This window comes from Erpetoichthys calabaricus, chromosome 15 (assembly GCF_900747795.2).
Source record: "Erpetoichthys calabaricus chromosome 15, fErpCal1.3, whole genome shotgun sequence".
NCBI lineage: Eukaryota > Metazoa > Chordata > Cladistia > Polypteriformes > Polypteridae > Erpetoichthys > Erpetoichthys calabaricus.
In genome coordinates this window covers 37611360-37631581 of record NC_041408.2, presented here as the reverse complement: position 1 = coordinate 37631581, position 20222 = coordinate 37611360, and the positions used below count along the sequence as shown (strand labels likewise).

The 20222-nt window shown below is 39.2% G+C and overlaps 1 protein-coding gene across 2 annotated transcripts in view; it reads left to right on the top strand.

Annotated features, from left to right (window-relative positions):
- The first annotated feature begins 604 nt into the window (after positions 1-604).
- c1d (C1D nuclear receptor corepressor) overlaps positions 605-20222 on the top strand; it is a 48545-nt gene continuing 28927 nt past the window's right edge. Inside the window, exons 1-4 of one of the 2 annotated variants that reach the window (XM_028820495.2) lie at positions 605-820; positions 11915-12061; positions 13336-13402; positions 13475-13530. In XM_028820495.2, the coding sequence (XP_028676328.1) occupies positions 806-820; positions 11915-12061; positions 13336-13402; positions 13475-13530 (285 nt within the window). In that variant the 5' untranslated portion in view covers positions 605-805. Of the gene's footprint in view, positions 821-958; positions 1205-11914; positions 12062-13335; positions 13403-13474; positions 13531-20222 lie in introns of those variants that run through there. The other variant, XM_051919345.1, reaches the window with a different exon arrangement.

Genomic DNA, 20222 nt, shown 5'->3' with positions numbered 1-20222 from the left:
CACCAGAAGAGACACACACGGACACCTGGACGCACAAAGGGATTTTATTAAAGAGGATGTATGTTGCTCCAGTAATATAGTGTGGCCTGTACTACTGCCGTTATTGCACTTTTTGGTTTAGAAAGCTAAAAGCAGTTACTAACTTGCAGATCCACTGTTAATGCCTTTTATCTGTAGATTTGCTATTTATAGTAAAGGCTGTCAAGGTATTTCTGCAGATCTTTGTTTATACCAGTGTGTCTCGAGTGGGTGCATTTCGGCTATGTAATATTTCCAGCTCGCTATTACATGTGGCGTTAAATAATTTTTTTCTCTGGTAAAGCATTATGAGTAAGTGGGGTTGTCTATTTCCTCTGCAACAGGGGACCCACACAAGGAGTAGCCTAGGTGCCCATGAACATATTAATCTGCCACTGCATGTAATATATTGTGCCTTGAGGCAACAATAATAACGAGCCACTGGGCAACCGTTTTTGTATAAGTTATTTGTTTATTGCGAACTTGCCCAGACATACACTACGGGAGAACAGGAGGAACAATACAGACCAAAAGCGCACATCACAGTACATTACAGCCAGCACCATTTTGAAAAAAGCTAACTACAGAATAGTGCTTCCGACTCAGTGTTATACATGTAATGCAGTAGATGGCAGTAATGCACTATTTACGAATGTTGCTCCTCTCCTTATTTTAAATGGGAAGGAAGGAAGGAAGGCCCCATTCCACGTGGTCTTTTTGTTTGTAATATAACTGATGCGGAACAGTCAACGATTGAAAATAGTCCGAGTTTGGCGCTGTTATTTCCATGAGTAGAGAGAAGGTAAGCACAATATTTTAAAAGGTGAATCCTTACAATTTGAACGATTACATATGTAATATAAAAAATCGGCCGGGACCAAAAAAAAAAGAAACTTCATACCTAAAGGGCGTGTAGATGTTGCGGCTCTTGTGTTGCAGTTTGGTAGATTAAAGCATGACCTTCTGTGTAGGATCTGAGAACGGTAAAATAACACTGTCATTCTCGTTTATTCTAAACCAAAGTAGAAGATGTTCGGGCCTATGCCGATGTTATAGGGCACAAGTCAATGTCGAGGCCTTCTCAAGCAAACATTCACGCATCGGAATCGCTACGGGTGTTCAGGATAGATACGGGAAGAAAACCCCGAAAGAATTTTGCGTAAAGTTCGACATTTGTACCTTCAAGGTCTGTATCTTGGAAACTCGGAGTATAAAGTAATTGAAATAAACTGAGAAAGGGATTATTCCAATCACAAAAGTTACTTTATTTTCTGTAGCAGATGTCTGTTTTTTTTAAGCAACAAAAAGCCGAAATTGATGCAGTTTATACTGAAATCGATCCAAAAAATATAGAATTTAATTTGTGAATTTAGTCATAGCCTTTAAATGGGTTTTAATTGTCATAAGTAGAGCGCCTACGGTTTTGAAGCCATCCAAAGTAATGCAAATCGCAATTCTGTATTTCGGACGTCACATTTTGTGTTTTGTTCAAGATCTCTAAAGCCTCTCATCTCAAATTACAGTTATACAAGTAAAAGCACATAATGTTATATGCATATGGTTACCCACGCCAACAGATGTACTGTATAAGGGGTTAGGAATTTGAAGTGGTTTAAGGGTGTAGGACCGGTAGGTCCTTTAAAAAAAAAAAACTAAAAAAAAAACCCAACAAATTACAAGCGAGTTTTGCATTCACAGTTCTTGCTTAATTTGTAAATCTTTTATTTAAATTTTCATAACCTGCCAAATGTATCCAAATCATTTTTGAAGATTTATCTTGGAGCATTATTTTGAATTCACAAATGAGTTTGTGAATCCTTTGTTTCAGTTTAGAAACATTTTCAGAGCTTATTTTATTTCTCTTTTCGTAGTATGTTAAATTTAACACAGTTATGCACTCCTGTGAAGTTATTGGAATTGAAATTCTGCAATAGAATATGAGGTTTGTAAATTGTTTCCACACTTTCTTCATAACAGTAAAGTCATTGCCTTATCTTAAACTCACGACCTTTTAAGTTGCACTTGTATTAATCCATATTAAAACAGAGGGGCAAAATGACTTGCAATTCTCCAGAAATAACAAAGTTTATAAAGGAATAATGTTTTTGATGCACCATCTTTTAGGTCTGCCTTTGAATTTTACTACACAGATTTAATTTGTGAATCTTTGATTCCACTACACCTCCATAGTGATGCACAGAGTGGCAATATTTGAAGAATTAAGGAAAGTTAAATAAGTATAATTCTCATTTATTTTGAAACTGAAGTTTGCTACCTGTCCTTCTATTCTTAACCCACGTATTAACAAACCTTTTTGTTTGTTTTCAGTTTTTTATATAACCTTTTTATTGAACAAATTTTGCAAACAACTTAAACTATAATTTTGACAACATATTTTCAACCATCCAAAGAGGCATTTAGACTTGGTAATATATCCAGAGGTGCTTGTCAAAAGTTGTATTGCACTGAATATGTCTTAGAAAAGGAATAAATAGTAAATATTTTTTGTAAACCAACTACACTTTCTTTTAATGTTAACAATCTCTCTCCACTGATACGTTAGCTATATGGATTGTAATGGCGTTGGTTATCTTGATCCACCACTTGCTTTTTTTGTCGTAGGCAGTACCTCTAGCAAACACGTCTACAAGTGACGTCTGACACGAGTGTCCTCTAGCTTTTTCAGTTTTACCTAAGAATGTGGAGGGTGCCAATCTTGGTTCCATACATTCATGGTACTCCAAAGCATGTATGCGGTTAAGGTGATGCAGTAAATTGCTTGTGTTGCCACCTCTGGCGACAACTTTAGCTCTACAGCATTTGCAGTAAATAATTGTTTGGTCCACCTCCAACCTTTTAAAATCAAAGCATCTCCAGACAACAGACATGGTTCCTATTTTCGGCAAAAGTTCTTCTGTGTTATCATGTTCAACTTTATCGTCTGCTACAGCTTCAGTTTCAGAATGTTCTTTGTCCATTTTCACCGCTCGGTACCTCCACTAACGTATGTACTCCGTTGCATGAGTGTTTAGCGGTGTAACAGTGAACCCACACCCAGTTTCCCACTGCGCCACGTTCCGAACATTGTTTAGGCTATTTAAACCAGTATTGCTGTAGAAGGAAAATCTATATCATAACAAAAATTTAAGAAACGGTTTTCGGTATGAACCGGTGTACTCCCAGCACTACTGCTACCAGTTATTGATGATCTTTTTTGATATTTAAGACTGGGTCTAGTAGTTTTTAGGATGGAATAAGAAGGCAGTCACCATGAAGTGGATGTATGCATTTGAATAATTTATGCACTTAAAGGTTCTAAATTAAAGAACACTTTGTTTTTCATGCACAACATAACCACCAGTGTTAAATTAATAGTTGATATTTGGATATGAGAACAAAAGTTCCTTATACAGCTTTTTAATTTAACGGTATATGAGTGACGTTAACACCGGCACTTTTATCATATGAAAGCTGAATCCTGATAATTTCTATAACTAATGAAAGTCATGTTAGTTTTTGTCGTGTTAAATGCTCCTTTAGTAGTGTTCAAATGCTGATGATTAGCAGTGAGCAGGGCAGACACAAATTCAAACAATACTGAACCAGAGCCATTTCTTAATGAGAAAGCAAGTGAATATGGCAATGAAAAAAATCACTCCTCTTTAGCATTCAGTATTTTCAGCATTTGGATATCACGAATGGACCCAACTATATAGGAAAGAGTGGATTTAAAAACAAAATAGCAAAGGAAACACAAGTATTACCCCCAAAACACACACACACACACACAAAAATTAACCATTATTTATTTCACTAAACAATGTAATCATTTTAAAAGTATGGATAATGCACTGAATTAAACATGTTTGGAATAAAAATCCGCAGCTACAGGGGTTCTGCAAGACTAAATTTAGGAAACAGTGCTCTAATTTGAATGAAATCTAATTCCTTGAGCATTTTATTCCTTTACAAAACCCTTGGCCTTTCTATATTTAGGCAGACGCAGAGTCTATCATTGTCAAACATGTCATTTGCGTATCTTTAACTTCAGATTCCTTGGTTATTGATTCTGAAGGAATTTTAAGATATGTCATTTATGCAAAATAGGCACATCAAGTTTTTTGTTTCACTTATTTTAATTCCTGTGGGTCCCTGTCTTGCTTTTAAAATGTTCCAAATCTGTCTGTATTCCCATAAATAGTTTCTCTCATCCACCCAACTAGTAGTGTCATTTAGATATCTCACCATTAGTCTTTCTTCATCAGTGTTGAATGTTTCAATCTTCAGTTATTGTGACATTCTGAAGGGTGTACAAGATTTTGTCTCCTCTTGATTCTACTGACTATTATGTTTTCTTGTTTTGCCTTTTAAAACAGTTAGTTTTTGTGATCAGAATACAAAAATATTCATCCAAAAAAATCTGGAAAAAAACCCAAAAAACTATCTATTTAACTATACTCCGAGTTCAGAAAAAAAGTTTAATTCATGCAATGATGTGAGCAGTGAGTCGGCTGTGATTGCTAACCATTTTAACTTCTAGCATTTTCTAGTTAGACAAAGTAATGAGGAATGAATGAAGTAGATAGGAGAATAAGATACATCAATGACAAATAGGAAAAACACTATATAACACTACTGTGTTTAAGGACCTCTGTTTTCATTTATCATCACAGGATTGCAGGTATTATTTAAAAATCCTACATGGTTTAAAGTGATAGTGAGAAAATTCTGCTATGCTTTCAAGGTGAAAAAAGCCTTTCACTATTGCCACTTTTATCCAATTGTTTTATTAATTGACAAAGTAAATTATTCATGCATGCATCAAGAAGACAATGGTGTAACCAGTCAATTATCCGTTACAATTGTTTTACATGGTAGTTTCATGAATCTGAATGTGTTGAAAAGATGCTGAGATTAACGTTTAAAGCACTGTATAGCCCCAGTAAAAAAAACAAAGGCTTTGGATTCACCGTCAGATTTGTTATGAATATGGCTACAGTTGTCCATCATGTCCTCCATCAGTTTTCTAACTGGCTTATCTAGTTAAGAATTACTGGGATCTCATGTATATCCTTTTTATAGTGGGTGAAAGACAGGATTCAACCTTAGACAGCGCATTACTGTTGCAGAATACAGTAAATAAAGAAGAGTCTTCAGCCATCGACATTAATAAAGTCCAAACATCAATGTCCTTTATTTACATCTACAGGTGGAGACCCACATGCTCATGTTAATGCAACATGGCAGACTGAAGAAATCATATAGAGCACTTTTTATCAGCTAGGTTAATTTACATAACATATTTAAATATATTTGAGTTTTTACCTGTCTGCTTTAGATGAATGGTATACTCGAAACCCATTTCTGAATTAAGTATTGTGTAAAGTTCCAAACTAGATAAATGTATTAAAAGTCCAAATTCTAAGAAATAAGACTTATTTGTAAACTGTTATCAAAGAACAAAACAAAGTTAAATGTAATATATGGTCTCATTTTATAAAGAAAAATTTGCTGTTATAAACTAAGTCAGAATTTCCTAGTTTTAACAGGCAGGAGGTTTCCTTCACTTCTTCCATTACAATTTCTCCGTTTTGTTTTCTCGCATCAGCTATTCAAATTGTTTCAACATCATAACAGTCGGCAGATTTATCCTGAGTCTTGGTTAAAAAAATATTAAGTATAGCTCAATCTTTCTGAGATAAAGACAACCGTAAAAGCACCACTACTTGCTGTTATCTGCTAGTCCTCTTGCCGTCTAGAAATATTATTGTCATTGATTTTAAAGAACATTGCTTTGATAGCAAAGGTCATACAGAAGTCTGGAATCAGCTTTATATTTGAAGCCGGAATGTTTTGCCTTTTTCCTTCTGTAAAAAAAAGTGGCTTTGGCAATTTTATGCAAACAGTTAACAAAGGCCGATATTGCAAGTCCCACACCACCCTTTGGACAAACCTAAATAAATATTTTATCTACAGACAATGTAAGTGCAATTAAAGAGCAACTGATCTTATGTCCAGTGTGAAAAGAGTCCTGCTTGAAGCTTGTGCAGTTTTGAGAAAGCTTGTAAAAAGGTAAGTGATTTGTCCATGCAGTTACATTAAAATAGGTTGACACTGGTCACCCTGTGACTTGAAGTTGACCTAATTTGCATTAACTCTGTCTGCTGGTAATTATATAATCATGCATATGCTATTAATTTCATTTTTTCCTTCTTAAAACTCAGAAATGTGTCCCATAACTTAAATTCTAAATATGATGATTAAACATTGTCAGCAGCTACTTGGTAAATGTCTATTTCCTTTGTCAAACTATTTTTCCATGTCAGACGAATCCTGAGTATGATGTTAAACTGCATCCAGCCCTGTAAGCGGTACTCCAACTTGTAGGGAAAAGTTGGGGGTTGGTGTCAGGATTGGCACTTCAGCCTCCGTAAAAACTTCGCGCAGCTCTGAAACGATAGACAGAACTCCTTTCTGCTCTCTGCGGAGTAGCTCTGCTGAGAAGGCTGTTGACATTTTGAAGGGGATGGGGGAATGCCCTCGGGAGCCTCAGCCCCGGAAGAGTCAAAACCGCCAGAGAGCCAATGGGGTCAGGCCTGTTGTAGATCAAAACTGGTTTGAGGTGCTGAGGTATCACCCACTGCACAGCAGCATTTGGGTCCCAGTTTGAGGTGGTTCACCCGGGTACGTGTGTGGAACGTCTTGTTTCTCTGGCCTAGTGATCATCTTCTTCTGCTGTCAGAGGAGCTTCATAAACTCCACGTTTCAGTTTCAACACTCTCTGCGGTGTGCAGAGCTGGGACTGGCCAGATCTCTGTTGGTGGGTACATCTTTTATTGGTCTGGTTTCTCTGATGGGTGTCATGCTTAGGGAGTTGCTTTTGCTGTGGTGGATCAGCTCCTTCTAATGGTGTCCGAAGTCACTCCTTTCAACGAGCATATTATGGGACCCCCATTAAGGCACTCTCTCTAGGGGCCTTGTCTCAGTGTATGCTTCAACCAAGTGATGTCTTGATTGTGGAGGAATTTCTTTTGCAGCTTCGTTCGGTGGTCGATGGGTGCCCCTGAGGTGACACTCCTCTGGTCATGGGTAACTTCAGTGCAACCATTGGCACTGACAGGGCTTGCTATGAGGGATGTGTTGGCCCACATGGGTCTGGTGACACTGGTGAAAGTGGCTCCATCTTCCTTGACTGTGAAAAATGTCAGGGGCTGTGGATTGCTTCATAGTTGGAGTTGGTACTCCAGTACTGGTGGTACGGTGAAGAAGGTTGATCACATCCTCATGGGCAGACACTGGGTTTCCATCTAATAGGAGAATGAGTCTGGACCTGGTCAGACTTCAAGATCAGGCTGTTTCTGATGAGTTTGCATTTGGTTTGTGCAAAGAACTTTCAGACTTGGTTGTGACTGCTGATCCTAATGTGATGTGGGAGACCTTCTGTGACAAGACTCTGAAAGTTGTTGAGGGTTGTGTTGGTATTGCTGGTGTTCCCAGAAGGAGGTGTTTCATTTTGCAGGGCACCCTGGATATCATCGAGAGGAATTGTAGCACACTGCTTGATGGCAACTCCGGTCTGTACTGGGAACTAAGGAGGATGGCTGCGAGTGCTCTGAGGGCAGATAAGGAGGGGTTTGACAGAGGAATCTGTGAGCAAGTGACACACCAGAGTTATTATAGTTTTGACTTTTTTTGCTAGTTTTTATTTTTATATTACTTCAGGTCTTAATTTTAGTTTTAATTTAGTTTTAGTTAGCCTTCATGCCATATTTTTAGTTTTTAGTTTAGTTTTTATTTCACAAAGTCATTTTTATGTTATTTTTATATATGTTAGTTTTAGTAATTATAGTATTGTTAAAGCAATTTTGTGGAGGTTAATTTTGTGCCACAATGAGAGAACTGTATACTTAATAATTTTAGAAATAACATTTATTTAATGTCAGTAGAAACCTTTAGGTATGTCCTGTTAAAAAAACAAACAAATAAACCCAGATACTGAATTTGAACTGACTGTGGAACACACTGCAGTTTTGCATGCAAAATAGCCATCGATATGTTGAAAATGATGACACAGAAGGACTTTTGCTGGAAAAAGGAATCACGTCTGTTGTCTGGAGATACTTTGGATTTAAAAGGTCGGATGTGGATCATTATGTTCAAATGTGTAAATACTGTTTCTATACTACTGGATAATACTGCAAGCCAAGTTGTGCTTGTTTTATTTTTTTCAATACTGTGTAATGTACCTGGGTACTGTGTAATAGTGTGACGACATGTTGACTTTATTCTCGCCGTTTGTCAAGATTAAAGTCAACATGTTGACTTTAGTCTCGTAATTTGTTATTAAAGTAGAGCATCGTAAGACTAAACTTCATCTTAAAATGAATATTTAATTTACTAGATTTTCTCAAACCCTGTCATAAGTTAATTCATAAGTTCATTCCCATTTAATAGGATAAGGTTACTTCTCTTTAAGTTTCACATTTTTAAACCACAGATTAACCACAAAGGGTAATTTATTGTCATTTTATTAACCTCTGGTTAAAAAAAGTAACATGGTTATATACAGTAATCCCTCGCCATATCGCGCTTTGACTTTCGCGGCTTCACTCTATCGCGGATTTTCCGCTGGTTCGTGGGTTTCAGTGGACAAAGGGTCTTTTAATTTCTGGTACATGCTTCCTCAGTTGGTTTGCCCAGTTGATTTCATACAAGGGACGCTATTGGCAGATGGCTGAGAAGCTACCCAATCAGAGTACGTATTACATATTAAATAAAACTCCTCAAATATATTGTGAGCACGGGGGCTGTTCGCACCCCTAGAGGATACGGCCGCTCCTCAAAAAATGCTGAAAGACTACCTTCACATTGCTCCCTTCCTTGCTGGGCTTACTTGTGGTTGCTTTGTTGCGCGATATGCTTCCCGCATGGTGCTTCACATACTTAAAAGCTCAAACAGCACCTATTGATTTTTGATTGTTTGCTTTTCTCTCTCTCTCTTGCTCTGACATTCTCTGCTCCTGACGGAGGGGGTGAGCAGGGGGGCTGTTCGCACCCCTAGAGGATACGGACGCTCGTCTAAAAAATGCTGAAAGATTACCTTCACATTGCTCCCTTCCTTGCAGCTGCTTTGTCAAGCGACATGCTTCCCGCACGGTGCTTCCCATACTTAAAAGCCCAAACAGCACCTATTGATTTTTTGATTGTTTGCTTTTCTCTCTCTCTCTCTGACATTCTCTGCTCCTGACGCGCACTCTTTTAAAGAGGAAGATATGTTTGCATTCTTTTAATTGTGAGACAGAACTGTCATCTCTGTCTTGTCATGGAGCACAGTTTAAACTTTTGAAAAAGAGACAAATGTTTGTTTGCAGTGTTTGTATAAAGTTCCTGTCTCTCTACAACCTCCTGTGTTTCTGTGCAAATCTGTGACCCAAGCATGACAATATAAAAATAACCATATAAACATATGGTTTCTACTTCGCGGATTTTCTTCTTTCGCGAGGGGTTCTGGAACGCAACCCCCACCATCGAGGAGGGATCACTGTATTTGACTAATATCAGTAATCTTAACAGATTTAAAAAATCCTCAAGACAGCATATCTATAAATGTTAATGTAAAATGAAAGTACTGTATGTAGCATATCAAGAATGGCGGTAAACCGGAAGCTCAATTCACTTACTATCAAAAAATACAAACTCAAAGTAAAATGGACAGTAATGCTGATTACCACATAACTAATTGATACAAACTTTTAACAGTTCACATTAAAGAAAACTATGAAGGCAGCTGTTTAAATTTGTGATTGTCATGTTTTAGTATAGAGATGTTAAAATGGATTGATAAGGTCATACAATGCAGAGACTTATCACATTTTGTGTGAATTACTGGTTAGTGTAGTTCTGTGACCACTGGCAAAGTTTCAAGTATTTTAAGGGTGCAAATTAAATAGATGAGTGTGTTCTGCAATATTCTAAGACAAAGCGGCTGTTATCTCTACACCCAACATTTTATAGAACTTTGCTTACTAGGGATATGTAATGAGTTTTATTAAAGAAACAATCAAACGGAAGTGAACAATATTAAAGTCTAGTTAGATTTGCTTGTTTTTGTTCAGTGAGGAACCAACTAAATTGAAAAGATTAACATTTTGAATTTTTTTTTTTGTAAATTTCACATTTACTGGATAGTCTATACAGTGCACATTTTCAAAGATTCTCTTTTTAATGACATGTTCAATTTAAGTTTTGTTTCTTTCAGTTATTTTATTGTTTTGCACAATATATATTGGATATAAATGGAATGAATTGAGTCAGCTGATCTATTATTTAAATAATAATTTAAAACTCATTTGTTAAGGAAGGCATTTAACTTTTCTTTCAGTTTACCTCTGTCCAGATACTGATTATTGACATTTGTATCACAAATTGTATTTTTATTATAGTTTTAGTATTATGGTTTATTGTCTATTATTTGAATTTGAAGCTTTGTTTACTTTAGCTTTATTTACTGTTTTATGCTGATATTATTTGGTATCCAGTGTTATCTTTGTTGTCATTTTCTTGCTCTAGTTAATTATATATACCATAACCATGGTATTTTTAAATATATTGTGTGTGTGTGTGTGTGGTAGCTGGCCCGGACACAGACAGGCGGACACGTTGACATCACCCACAACACGTTTATTATACATCTCGTTTTCACAAATGCACCTCAAAACCCCCCAAAGTCCAGGCCACTCCTCAAATGCCTTTTCTTCTTCAGGCCGCCTCCACTCCTCTCCTTCAAGCTTTGTCTTTTCTCCTCACCCGACTCCAGCCCTGAATGAAGGGAGGCAGCTCCTTTTTATATGCACCCGGATGTGCTCCAGGTGCTTCCCGGCAATCTCCCACCGGCACTCCCCAGTGTGGCTGAAGTGCCGGCTGCGTACCCGGAAGCACTCTGGGTGTCCCCACTTGTCTTCCCCCCCAGCACTTCCTGATGTGGCGGAAGTGCTGAGGTCCAGGGTTCTCCAGGTATTGGGGTGCCCCCAGGCGGTGACCATGGGCCCCTACAGGGTTGGGCTTCACAGCCCTGTACCCGTGGTCCCCAACACAACCAGGGTAGACGCCCCCTCGTGGTCTGGAGGAGGCGTGAGCCCTCCTCCGGTCCTCTTGGGCGTCCCGGCTGGGTTCCACCCCCAGCCGCGTGCCACACTTGATATACATTTTTCACTGTACCGCCCAACCCTGCACTGTTTTCTAAAATCAGTGCATTCTGTGGTGATGCATAAACTTCAAAATTAAACACAAGTCATTGTGTATTGAAATATATACAGGTCATTTTGAATGTAAGGTGTCTTTTAAAATAAATAAATAAATAACATGAATAAATGCAACTCAAGGCTGAATATAACATATGAAAATTTAATTTGTGCAGCTTTAACTATCTTGTAATGATGATCACTAACACGATTCAGCAATAGCTTCCATCATTGTTGCTTGAAACTTTTTGTTTTTGTTAGTGGCATTAAAATGCCTTTTAAAGTACAGTAGAGTCTCGATTAACCAATGTTCTGGTGGCCCGTTTATGAAAAAATGTTGGATTAATGGGAGGTGTTAAGAAAAAGCCTATTAATCGTCAAACTATGTTATAATTTTACACATTACGAACCTAATAATCATGTTTTACAACAAAACAGAAAAAATTTACTTAAAAAATGAACTTACAGAATTGTCTGAAGTTAAATACAGTCCTGTGATAATTTAAAGAAATTTTTGATCGTAGTCTGCTTTCCTGACGAGTGCCGTTTCTTTGCTGCCAAGTCTCGCCATCTTGTTTGTATTTTGCAAGCTTTGTTTTGTGAAGTACAATATAGCAGTTCTTATGTGTTTAATGATCTGGTTCTTTTTACTATAGGATATGTCAAACCAAAGAAATATGGAGGAGGACGAATACCCAACAGAAATCCATGAATTCCTTTCGGACTTTGAATGTTCCTTGAACACGGTTGATGAAATGATAAATACGATGATATCTGTGTCCAGAGGAGAGCTTCTTTGCAAAGTATGTGCCTTTTGTAATTTGTTTTACTGATATTAGTTATAGTGTGTGCCTTTTGAGTTATGTACTGTTAAACAACTGCTGTAGCTAATGACAAACTATTACAAAGAATATGGAAAGTATGACTGTAGCAGCACAACTTGGCCATACTTCAAAAGTGGCAGTCACCAGTCATACGGGTGGTAGCATTTTGGTGCAAGTGTCCTGAAACAGGGACGGTATCTTCCAAGGAGTATGTTTTTATAAAAAAGAAAAAAAACTAACCATGCTTAATGCCATACACTTTTCTTCCAGGGTAAAAAGAGAATTGACAGATGAATAAGCAACACAAAGTAGAGGATATTGCACTAGTTATTTAAATATGATGGTTTACCTTAATAAAGTGGGAAAATCCTGCGGGTCTTTCAAGGCAAAAAAGCCTTTCAGTATTGCAAAAATCTACATATAGTAATTGAGCAGGATAGCGATTCACAACATCAATCTTGAGACTTCCAAGAATCGGTCGCGAATCATTTAAATGTAAAATAATGATGAATCAGAAAAACAGAATTTTTACCCAGGCCTACTAAGTGTAGGAGCACATAACAAACCTAGAAAGTTCAGAGTAAAGCCTTACAAACACACAGCTTTGGCTGTGTGCTACAGTGGATTCAGAAAGTAATCGGACCTCTTGACTTCCTACACATTTTACTGTGTTGTAGGTTTAATTATCAATGGATAAATGTGCCATTTTTACACATCAATATATTTTCAGTTACCCCTAATGACAAAGTTAAAATACTGCAAATTTATTAAAAATCAAAAGTAAAATTTCTCATTTTATACAAGTATTTCAGACCCTTTACTGTGGCTCTCAATTTTTTTTTTTTTTTCCAAAAATCTGTTAAACTCTTATCAGCTCTAGAATCTTTGTGGAATTTGTGTAGTCATCTCATGTCCACCTAAGTTTTTTTTTTGTGGTTATTCTGGTTCCCTTCAATGACCATAATATCTGCAGGATAATTAACTTTGAGACTCTAAACTGTCCTAATATAAGTAAGTGTGAGCAAATTGAGATGGCGTGCTCAATGACATCCTGCTCATTAGAGATGTTTTCTGCGTTGTTGCTTTGCCAAGGGTAGGCTTAGGCACCTTGTCACCCTCTATTGAAGTAAGCAAGTTTATAAGAGGGGAAAAGTGTTTTTAAATGGTTATTATACAGAGGTGTGTGTTAAGATGATGCATCTGAATCAACAGTCAAAATGATTAATTCCTGTACTTTTTTTATTTTTATATAGCTGGATCCTCTTGAGCAAGCTAAACTTGATCTAATGTCAGCATATTCTTTAAACTCTTTGTTTTGGAGTAAGTATTTTTCATTTTATTCTGAATATTATTAATAATTTTTTTTTAACACAATGCTCTGTTTTCTTGTAGTTTACCTAGTAACACAAGGAGTTAACCCCAAGGAGCATGCAGTCAAACAAGAGCTAGTAAGTAACTAACTAATCAAGCATTATTTTTCTTCCCTACTTCTTGACCTTGAAGAAACTATTGGCTTTACTGACACGCTGTACAGTGCCTGATTTGAGAAGATTTATGATGTTTTTCATTACTGGTTAGGTTTTTTTTTTTTTTTCTTTTTTCACTTCTCTCATTAAAAGTATTGGTTTATAAGACTTGTTTTGGATCTGGGTTACGATGTTGTGGAAAAAATTTTAGAGCTCATCACCTTAGCAATTTTTTACTGTCTTGCTTGTTGATCACTGTTTGGGAGCATCTACTGCTATGGGTTTCAGGAGAAATAGGACACACTCTGTTGCATTACTGGCACATGGAGCAAATCCCAAAGGAGTTCATGCCTGGACATTCTCGTCCAATCACCCACTCATTCACACCCCACATTTTAGGTTCAGGACTGTCAAATTTATATGTAAGGAATAATTGGTATGTTTTGCTGAGTTCATTCGGTGTGCTGTTGTCACACTGAATGAATGACCTTATTCTTTTAAATTAATTTTTTTTTTCTCATTAAAATCCTCAGTGGTTGTGCCCAGTCACACACATTTCATTGATGAGACAGGAAGGAACATTCAAAATTTTGAGGGATTGATGTTATTTTTGTTACATTAATCCATTGCATCTACCCTAGCAAAACTTTGTTTTTGCTTACTGTCTCAATAAAGAGTGCAGTAACAACAAATACTAAAATTTGGTATAATAAAATCAGATCCTTTACTTAATTGAACTTTCATTATACTGTTAATAACCTCTGCGCATACAAAACAGAAAATAATTTCATCTTTGACCGACTTACAGATGACACAATACCAGAAGTTTTCTATTTAATTTAAATGCAAGTGAAATTTGGTGATGCCTGATACGTTTTCAATATTGCATCAAAAACAGAAATCCCATTCAACTGCTTTTTATTAAAAGTACCTCCATTATTCAGGTGAAGAATATTTTCTTTTTTTTTTTTTTTGGGTAAAAGTATATAAAATATTACCACAAATTGCAGCTGTGTAATACTGGTATACCCATCAAGTAGTTACCTAACTATCATATAAGTAACTTAGTATTGCCATTCATAAATATAAAAACAAAATGCAAAATAATAGTAAAATGTAAAGCTTGAATTTTAATGCGTGATAGACAGGTAGAGATGGGGATCCCCACACTCTAACAGCATGTTGGGAATATTTTAATCATGAGGGTGTTTCAGCATAGGATTTATAAAGAATTATCTTCATGAACCGCCTGTGTGCACATTCTAAAATATGACATTTTGTGTCCAGTAACTGAAAAATACTTAATACAGTAAATAAAAATTCAAACCTTATTATACCTGTACTGTTGAATTAGTTCATTCCAAAAAATTAAGGATTTGTTTTCAATTAAATAAAATGTTTAAAGCTGTTCTAACAGCATGCCTTTAAAATCTGGTTTGTCAAAAAATCAGTTTGTTAGATTTGTGATTTGCTATTGTAAGATTTATATTTACTAAATACAGTAATCTCTCGCTATATCGCGCTTCGACTTTCGTGACTTCACTCTATCGCGGAATTTATATGTAAGCATATTTAAATGTATATCGCGGATTTTTGCTGGTTCGCAGATTTCTGCGGACAATGGGTCTTTTAATTTCTGGTACATGCTTCCTCAGTTGGTTTGCCCAGTTGATTTCATACAAGGGACGCTATTGGCAGATGGCTGAGAAGCTTCCCAACCAGAGCGTGTATTACGTATTAAATAAAACTCCTCAAATATATTGTGAGCATGGGGGCTGTTCGCACCCCTAGAGGATACGGCCGCTCCTCAAAAAATGCTGAAAGATTACCTTCACATTGCTCTGTTCCTTGCTGGGCTTACATATGGCTGCTTTGTCAAGCGATATGCTTCCCGCACTGTGCTTCGCATACTTAAAAGATCAAACAGCACGTATTGATTTTTGATTGTTTGCTTTTCTCTCTCTCTCTCTCTCTCTCTCTCTCTCTCTGTCTGACATTCTCTGCTCCTGACGGAGGGGGTGTGAGCAGAGGGGCTGTTCGCACACTAGCCTAGAGGATACGGACGCTCCTCTAAAAAATGCTGAAAGACTACCTTTACGTTGTACATCCTTGCAGCTGCTTTGTCAGGCGGTGCTTCTCATACTTAAAAGCCAAACAGCCCTATTGATTTTTGTTTGCTTTTTTCTCTCTCTCTCTGACATTCTCTGCTCCTGACACGCACTCCTTTGAAGAGGAAGATATGTTTGCATTCTTTTAATTGTGAGACGGAACTGTCATCTCTGTCTTGTCATGGAGCACAGTTTAAACTTTTGAAAAAGAGACAAATGTTTGTTTGCAGTGTTTTGAATAACGTTCCTGTCTCTCTGCAACCTCCTGTGTTTCTGTGCAAATCTGTGACACAAGCATGACAATATAAAAATAACCATATAAACATATGGTTTCTACTTAGCGGATTTTCACCTTTCGCGGGGGGGTCTGGAACGCAACCCCCGCGATAGAGGAGGGATTACTGTAGTAATATTTAAGATTTGTCAAATTGATTCAATTTCCAAATGTCACAAACTCCTAGTGCCTTAATTGTCCAAATCTGACCATTCTGTATCACATTTGCTCAAATGTTTAAGGATGAAATCAATTGTGTCAGTTTTACATTAATCTATTATTTCATAATTCTTTTAACACTAGAATTACCAGAGCCTACGAAAAAACTTGTAGATCCAGCCCACCTTAAATCCCATCGCACCTCTCCGTCAGCGTCTTTTGTCCTGTAAATTTGCCGATAAAGATAAGAAGCCTACAATACCATCCCCCCACCGCCGCAGAACGTGCACAGTTCATGCCATGATTATCTGGGAGTGAAGTGCTGGAGTTTTACAGTGGAAATAATAGATCGTTATTTGGAACACATGCATTTCATGTGTGTTACGTTTCTACAATAATCTGAGTAAACACATTGTTAAAACAAACGTTTGTCATATTTTAGCAGTAAATGACAGAATATTGGCATAATTTATATAATGTGTAGCATAGCGGCAAAGTGTGTACATTGCAAGAGGTACACATGCCGTAAATGTAGGAAGGATGGTCCTTGCGTGTGCGTGAATTTGATGATTGCATATACCACTGAACTGACCTCTCTACTATTCTTTCCTCTGCATGTTCTGGAGTACAAAAGAAACGGCACTATACAGCAATGTGGAGACTGGCAAGATCGGGGGGAAAAAAAACACGCGATCACTGATTATAACTGCAAGATGTTATGTGAATGAATATGAATAATATGAATAATGTTGCATCTGTGTCACAATGTTTTCCAAAATGTACTACAGTAATCCCTCCTCCATCGCAGGGGTTGCGTTCCAGAGCCACCAGCGAAATAAGAAATTCCGCGACGTAGAAACCATATGTTTATATGGTTATTTTTATATTGTCATGCTTGGTTCACAGATTTGCGCAGAAACACAGGAGGTTGTTGAGAGACAGGAAAGTTATTCAAACACTGCAAACAAACATTTATCTCTTTTTCAAAAGTTTAAACTGTGCTCCATGACAAGACAGAGATGACAGTTCCATCTCACAATTAAAAGAATGCAAACATATCTTCCTCTTCAAAGGAGTGCGTGTCAAGAGCACAGAATGTCACATAGATAGAGAAAACAATCTCTAGCAAACAAATCATTAGGGCTGTTTGGCTTTTAAGTATGCAAAGCACCAGGGCACAAAGCTGTTGAAGGTGGCAGCTCACACCCCATCTGTCAGGAGCAGGGAGAGAGAGACAGAGTTTGTTTTTCAGTCAAAAATCAATACGTGCCCGTCGAGCTTTTAAGTATGCGAAGCACCGTGCAGCATGTCGTTTCAGGAAGCAGCTGCACAAAAGATAGCAACGTGAAGATAATCTTTCAGCATTTTTAGACGAGCGTCCGTATCGTCTAGGTGTGCGAACAGCCCCCCCTGCTCAATCCCCCTACGTCAGGATCAGAGAAAGTCAGCGCAAGAGAGACAGAGAAAAATAAGTTGGGTAGCTTCTCAGCCATCTGCCAATAGCGTCCCTTGTATGAAATCAACTGGGCAAACCAACTGAGGAAGCATGTACAAGAAATTAAAAGACCCATTGTCCGCAGAAATCCGCGAACCAGCAAAAAATCCGCGATATATATTTAAATATGCTTACATATAAAATCCGCGATGGAGTGAAGCCGCAAAAGGCGAAGCGCGATATAGCGAGGGATCACTGTATACAGGTCATAAAATGAATAATTCCAAATCTATACTAATGAAAGGCAAAGCCCTCACTGACTCACTCACTCACTGACTGACTCACTCATCACTAATTGTCCAACTTCCCGTGTAGGTGGAAGGCTGAAATTTGGCAGGCTCATTCCTTACAGCTTACTTACAAAAGTAATGTGTGTGTGTGTGTGTGTATGTATGTATGTATATATATATATAGTGAAAGATTGAGGTCTCCGTGACCCCTTGAACCCTCTGAGCAGACGTCAGACACCATATAAAAGTCCAAATATTACTTTTATTTAGACAAATATGTGCACTAAGCACCCTATACTCTACAACACTCATATATAACTAATCAATACACTAACCACCACTCCCAGACACGTCGCCACCCTACCTCCCAGCTCAGCTCAGTGTTCTGGGCTTTCCCATAGTCCTTTATACTCCCTGACCCGGAAGTGGTTCCTGGCACAACCCACAAGTCCTTATTCCTCCCGGGTCAGGGTAAACAGTCCTTTTCTTCAACCCGGAAGTACACCGTTTTCTCCTGTCCTGGGATTATGACGTACTTCCGGGCATATAAGAGTCCACAGGCTTCCCTACAGCGACTCCTGGTGGTCCCCAAGGCATCCAGCAGAGCTGTGCATAAAAACTACATAGTCCATGAGTCCCTGCTGGAACCTCGGGCACGTCCATGCTGCAGGGAAAGCTCCACCTGGCGGCCTGGGGGTATTGGCCGGAATGAAAAGCCGGCCATATATCACAGTACCCTTCCCCCAGCGAAAAACCACGATTTTGAGCGGCCAGCCCCGCGAGGGACGTTTTCCTCCAGGAGGATCTGTATGCCGGTCCTTGGCATGGTTGTCTAGCCTCCCCGGAGAACCTTGGGGGAACGTTATAACGAGAATCCCTCTGATCCCCTGTCCTCCAAGGACAACATCGCCATAGGTGTCCCGGCCGACGACAGTTACAGCAAATCCGCCGTCCTCCTGGTTGCCTTCCTCTGTGAGACTGGAACTGCCATGGAACGTCCAGCTCCGTATCCGCCCCTTTCTCCGACAAGGAGGGGTGTTATGGCCGCCTCATTGCTCTCTGCCCTTTTCTCTATCTTGTCAGGAGACCCGTGTTCCAGCTTGTGGATCTCCTGCTTACTCTGGGGCTTGTGCACAGTGTGAGGCTCTCTATGGAGAAAAGAGAGCCTCTTTGCTGTTTGCACACCCGTTGTCCTATACAATATAGGAGGCGGCGTCATTAGTAACCCCTCGCCCCGGGTAACAGCACTTTTCAGCTGCCCCGGTTTGATTGGCACTTCCTCCGCCCCTCCATTAACTAGCGACAACTCCCTCTTCACGCGGGACGGGGTCTCGAGGTCCGTATCACTCCGGTAAGCCATCTTGTACCGCTGTCCCGGTTCGATCGGACCTTCACCCGTCCACTCAGTCACCATGCCATTCTCAACTGTCAGGCACACAGCGCTTTGGCAGCCGCTACTTATTAACCGCGGTGCCGGATCGCACTGTGTCCCTTTATTATATTCGGTACGGCTCGGGCTTACCTGTACCGCTGCATCACGCGAGTACGGGGCTTCTCGGCCTAATCGTCGCAGGAATTCCATCAGTCCCTTTAGCGGCGCCTCGGCTGTAGCTCCCAGCTCCTCCACGCGTTCCTTCAACTCTTTTACGTCCTGTAAAAAACGACTCACGGATCCGAGCAACTTCTCGATATTCCGCATGTCCAAAATATTATTTATTTCGACCGGAGGTAAGTTCGGTTCCGTATTCGACTCACCTGCCGACCGGGAGCCAATGAGCACGTCCGCTCCAGTCACGTGCTCTGCTGGGCTTCGCGGAGGCTTCTGGTCATTGGAGTCTCGCAGTTCAGATGGCCTGGGCGCTACTACCGGCCGAGAGCCAATGGGCACGTCCGTTGTCGGCACGTGCTCAGTGTCCCGCAAAGACTCTTGGGAGTTGGAGTCAGAAGAGGATCGGGTAGCCTCCAGCGGCTGACTGCGATCTGCTTTTTCAAATTTATCTGCAGCCCGTTCAGTCACGTCCCTCTCCTCCTTTCCTTTTTTTTTTTTTTTATTAATTTCGGTGCTGCTTCGCTCCCCACCCCCTTCCCTTTCAGGGAGCTTTGTTTCATTGGGGAAACGACGACCTCACCTATGGACTGGAGTTGACCTTCTCCTTCCCACAATCCATCGCACGAGGTCACGATCCACGAATGGGCTTGTTAAGTGACTACTCCCAGCCTGGCCTGCCTTCCGAGTATCGCGGCCATCTTGCCAAGGTATGACGCAGGCATCCAATGCACCGTCTGCTTTCTGGAAGCATGTCTCTATAAAATAGGAAAAAAACATCCCCGAAACTTCAGGCGTTTTCCCTGCACATACCTCCACACTTGGCAGCTGGGTTCCCAACCCTTTTTGGGATTCCGACACG